Source organism: Jaculus jaculus, chromosome 14, assembly GCF_020740685.1.
Source record: "Jaculus jaculus isolate mJacJac1 chromosome 14, mJacJac1.mat.Y.cur, whole genome shotgun sequence".
Classification (NCBI taxonomy): Eukaryota; Metazoa; Chordata; class Mammalia; order Rodentia; family Dipodidae; genus Jaculus; species Jaculus jaculus.
Genome location: NC_059115.1, coordinates 19,652,398 through 19,657,356, shown reverse-complemented (window position 1 = coordinate 19,657,356; position 4,959 = coordinate 19,652,398). Strand labels below are relative to the sequence as shown.

Below are 4,959 nucleotides of genomic sequence, written 5' to 3'. Positions count from 1 at the left end.
CATGCAACGGTGGGACCAGAATGTGTGGGGGCAGCTGGTTGGGTCCCACCCAGCCTGGCTTTCAGAAAGAGGGTGGAGGGAAAGCAGCTTGGTATCCATTGCTCAGGCTGCCCCGGGGATTGCAGATAACCATAACCTCAGACACAGGAGGAAGCAGCCAGCAGTCAGCTCCACCTGTGCCCCAGGGTGCTGGAGGCGGGGGTGGGGGCAGAATGCTATAAGAGGACCGCCCTGCAGAGGCTGTAGACACTGGGCTCCTGACCCAGGCTGGAGCCTTACCAGGTCAGACCCTCCCGGGTAAGAGGGGCCTTTGCTAGGGAATGTGTACTGGCCACCTGGCCTCCATGAACCTAGGCAGAGGAGCTCTGGGGGCGGAGAGGGGGGAAGAGGCTGAGGACTTACAGAATAAAGGGGAAGGAGCTTAGATGCCAAGGCTGCAGAGATGTTCAGGGCGGGGGGTGGGGGGGGAAGGAGGGCTGGATCTGAGGGAGGAGGGCTGAAGTCTGGACCCCTGGGTCTGAGAGAGGCTGTATCTCACCTCCTGGCCTCTCTCCCTTCCCAGCTCCACCACAAGCCTGTCCTCACCTCTGAGCGGCTGAGGCACCATGGTGGGGTCGCTCCTCCCACCACTGCTAATTCTGCTGCTGTCCTTAGCCCAGCCAATTGCTGGACAAGGTGAGGACTTTCCCTAAGACCCCGAGGCTCGCAAGTCTGAAACCCCTCTCTCCCCAACATCCTCCTTCTCAGGAGGGCCGGCTAGCTCAGTTTCTTCTCTTTTGCTTCTGTCTTGACTCCTCCGTGCCTCTGCTGGTGCCTGGCTGCCTGGGGTGAGATGGCCCTTGGGGGTGAGTTCGCAGCCTCGCCCATCCCATCTCTCACCTCCTCTGCCCTATTCTCCAGCGCACTCTACATTTCTCTCTGAGAAATCTCGGATTTGTGAACCCCTGCTTGCCGCCGCAGTCTGCCCTGACGCTGGGTACTCATGTGTGTGTCTCTCCGTCTCTGTCCAGGTCAGGGTGATAAGAGTGGGGACAGGATCATTGATGGCTACCCGTGTGAGAAGGGCTCCCACCCATGGCAGGTGGCCCTGCTCAGTGGCAGCCAGCTCCACTGTGGAGGTGTGCTGGTCAGTGAGCGCTGGGTACTCACAGCCGCCCACTGCAAGATGGGGTAGGTACGGCTGGGGGCCGGGGGGTGGATTCAGAGCTCTTTTGGTTTCTGTCCCTGTCTGGGTTTCTGTGTGTGTGTATGTGTCTTTGTCTCTGTCCCTCTTTCTCTCTCTCTCTCTGGGTCTCTGCCCCAACCCCCATCAGTTTCTGAATGCCGTTCTCTTCTTGTAGCAAGTACAACGTGCAGGTGGGCAGTGATAAGTTAGGTGATAAGAACGCTCAGATCGTCAAGGCCACGAAGTCCTTCCGCCACCCCGGCTACTCCACGAAGACCCATGTCAATGACATCATGCTTGTGAAAATGGATCACCCGGTCAAGCTGTCGTCAAAAGTGCAGAAAGTCAAGCTGCCCTCCCACTGTGAGCCCCCAGGGACCTCATGTACCGTCTCTGGATGGGGAACCACGACAAGCCCAGATGGTGAGGCTACCCCAAGGGGTAGGGTGCCAGGCCCAGCCCCCCCCCCCTCAGGCCCAGAAGTACAGATCTCAGCCCTCCTCCCTCAGCATCAAGGGTCTAGATTTCAGAGCCAGGGGTCCAGGCCTCAGCCCTACTCCCTCAGACGCAGGAGTGCAGGCCCCAACCCTGCTTCTTCAGGCCCAGGATCCTGGTTCAGCCCCTTAGCCATCTAGTTTCCAGCCTAAGGCTGACAGGCTCCCTCCCTCCTCCCCCGCAGTGACCTTTCCCACGGATCTCATGTGCTCTGATGTGAAGCTCATTTCCTCCAAGGACTGCAAGAAGGTTTACAAAGACCTGCTGGGGAAAACCATGCTGTGTGCTGGCATTCCCGACTCCAAGACCAACACATGCAATGTAAGCTCCGCTCCTGTCTGGCCGTAACTGCTGTCTCCCTCCTCCAGTGCCTACCCAGGCCATGACCCTGGGCCCAGGTACTTGAGCTCTCTCATTGTCTGCTGGGCAGCAGCCAGAGCCTATGCACGGGCTGATGTGGCCCTGGTATGAGGCCCATAGTTAAGTGGGAAAGCCTAAGGGACATCCACGGAAGTTGCTTCTACTGCAAACTGCAAAAACCCTGTGATTAAGGTAACTCATGTTGTAAGACTATGTACAGGGTCTTCCTCTGTAGCCCATGCTGACCTGAAACTTGCTATGTAATCTAGGATGACCTGGAACTTCTGATGTTTCTGCCTCTTATCTCTTGTGTACTGGGATTATAGGCATGGGCCACCATGCCTAGTTTATGTTTGGTTTTTTTTAAATCTTTTTTAGTAGTTTTTTTTTATTTATTCAGTTGAGAGGGAGAGAAAGAAGCAGAGAGAGAGAGAGGCAGCTAGAGAGAGAATGGGCACACCAGAGCCTCCAGCCACTGCAAACGAACTCCATACACATGTACCACCTTGTGCATCTAGTTTATGTGAGTCCTGGGGAATCGAACTTAGGTTCATTGCCTTTGCAGGCAAGTGCCTTAACTGCTAAGCCATCTCTCCAGTCCAAGTTTGATGTTTTTGTTTTTTGTTGTTGTTGTTGTTTTCATTTTTGTTATTTGCAAGAAGAGAGGGGGGGGAATGGGCACATCAGGGCTTCTTGCCAATACAAACCAACTCTAGATGCCTGTACCACTTTTGCGTATCTGGCCTTATGTGGGTACTGGGGAATTGAACCTGAGCCACTAGGTTTTGCAAACAAGCACTTTTAACCACTGAGACATCTCTCCAGTCCTTGTGTTTGATTTTTAAAGCTTTTTTTTTTTTTTAATCGTGACCACTGAGATTTTCTTCTTAATTCTATTGCCTGACTTACCTGACGTTGATGTAGGTCCTAGGAAAAGAACTCTCTCTCTCTTGCTTCTCTGTGTCTGCAATTATTTATTTATTCATTGCATGTAAGTATACCCACGCATGTTCATGTGGCACATATGTGCAGAAGCCAGAGGACAACCTTGGGTGTTGTCCTCAGGAATGCCATCACTCTCTTTTGAGATGGTGTCTCTCACTGGCCTGGAGTTTACTAAGTAGGCTAGACTGGCTAGCCAGGGAGCCCCGAGGATCCTCCGGCCTCCACCTCCACAGCTCTGGGGTTACAGGCATGTGCTAGCATCCCCAGCCTTTTTACACGGGTTCTAGGGATTGAACTCAGGTTGTTATGCTTATAATGCTTATGACGGAGCTATCTCCCTAGCCCTGGCAATTCACTTTTGTTTTTGGAGGTAGGGTCTTGCTCTCCCCCAAGCTGACTCCTCTCTTTGGGGTCCCAGGGTTGCCTTGAACCCACAGCGATCCTCCTCTCTCAGCCTCCTGAGTGCTGGGATTAAAGGCGTGCGCCTTCACACCCAACTTCCTGGCAATTCTTTACAGGTGGCCCCTCTGCTCCGTCTTTAGGCAATGCTTAATCGTCTAATTTCATTTCCTTCTTTTTCCTGTTTGCTGTGTCTCTGCTCTGGACTGGCCTCTCTCCGTCTCCTCATCCCTGCCCCGCTCAGACCCTGTGTCTTTTATCCTCCCAGCTCCACAGCAGGTGCTGGGAAGTGTGTACTGAGGAAGGAGTGGTGGGGGAGACCGGACTGTCCCTGAGAACCTGGACATTGCCCTCTCCCCTGGTCAATGCACTGGCCCCTCAGTGACCCATTCCCGTGCTAGGAAAGCTCCCCTGATGCATTTAGTGTCCTCCTGTTGCTGTCTTTGAAACCCTTGGTATTGTTTGGACATGAAGCCTGACATTTTCATTTTGGTAAGAGCCCTGGACTTAAACAGTGTAGAAGCTTCTGGCCCCGGTTTCCAATCCTGCCTTGGTCCTCCTTGGCATACAAAGAGGCATACAATCGATTCTTTCTCAAGGGCTTAAATTAAAGTAGAGCCCTCACCCAAGACTTTGTCGGGAAGTAAACGGCGCGTGAATCCCCAGAAACTCCACCCCTTCCTTGTGATTGGTTCCACTTGGCAAGGCGTGCCAACATTGGACTGATTCCCACTCTCCCATTGGGTCCCAGAGACAATGAGTCTCTTCTCATTGGCCAAAGTGGAAGTCCGTAATCTCTCAGGGCAAAGACGGAAACCGGAAATCCATGAAAGCCACTGGGGCTAGGAAACTTTGATCTGAAGCCAAAACAAACCTCTTCCTGTCTTCCTCACAGGGTGACTCCGGCGGACCGTTGGTGTGCAATGATACCCTACAAGGTCTAGTGTCCTGGGGCACTTACCCTTGTGGCCAGCCCAATGACCCAGGAGTCTACACCCAAGTGTGCAAGTATATCAACTGGGTAAACCATACCATGAAGATGAATTAATAACATGCTACCGAGAGTCAAGCTGTGTGCATCCCGCCCAATACTGAGAGCTAAGGAAATCAGGGGACTATAAAGACTTAGGCCTCGTGTTTATAAAGCAGCCAAAATACCAAAGCTCCAAACCATATCAAAGAAATAACGAATAAATAAATACATTAGTAATACAAAAAATTCGTGGTGCTGTGGAAAATGGAATGGCATTGGCACCCTCAAGCTGTGAATTCCTACAGTCATGGAAAGTGTTTGGTAACATGAATGAAGATACCCATTCACTGCCTTTGACCTGGACTCTAATTCTAGAGGGGAAAAAATAAAATAAAAATGGCCGGTCGTGGTGGCGCACGCCTTTAATCCCAGCGCTCAGGAGGCAGAGGTAGGAGGATCGCCCTGAGTTCTAGGCCATCCTGAGACTACAAAGTGAGTTCCAGGTCAGCCTGGGTTAGTATGAAACCCTACCTCGAAAAACCAAAAATAAATAAAACATGGAGCCAAGTTTGAATTCATCACTGTTCTAGCAAGACAGTGGAAACTCTAAACCTGTACCAAA

General features: G+C 52.1%; 1 protein-coding gene across 1 annotated transcript; it reads left to right on the top strand.

The window, feature by feature from the left end:
• The first annotated feature begins 568 nt into the window (after positions 1-568).
• Klk7 (kallikrein related peptidase 7) lies at positions 569-4,432 on the top strand. Its single transcript, XM_012952226.2, has 5 exons — positions 569-675; positions 1,011-1,170; positions 1,341-1,588; positions 1,845-1,981; positions 4,260-4,432. The coding sequence occupies exons 1-5, from the start codon at positions 606-608 to the stop codon at positions 4,410-4,412; spliced, it is 768 nt and encodes a 255-aa protein (XP_012807680.2). The 5' UTR covers positions 569-605; the 3' UTR covers positions 4,413-4,432.
• Positions 4,433-4,959: the final 527 nt, after the last annotated feature.

Bases quoted from the DNA above. Each gene is read 5' to 3' on its own strand.
- Klk7 (XM_012952226.2), top strand. From the start codon at position 606: ATGGTGGGGTCGCTCCTCCCACCACTGCTAATTCTGCTGCTGTCCTTA. The intron at 1,589-1,844 runs GTGAGGCTACCC...CCTCCCCCGCAG, and splicing joins AACCACGACAAGCCCAGATG to TGACCTTTCCCACGGATCTC. The intron at 1,982-4,259 runs GTAAGCTCCGCT...TCTTCCTCACAG, and splicing joins CCAAGACCAACACATGCAAT to GGTGACTCCGGCGGACCGTT.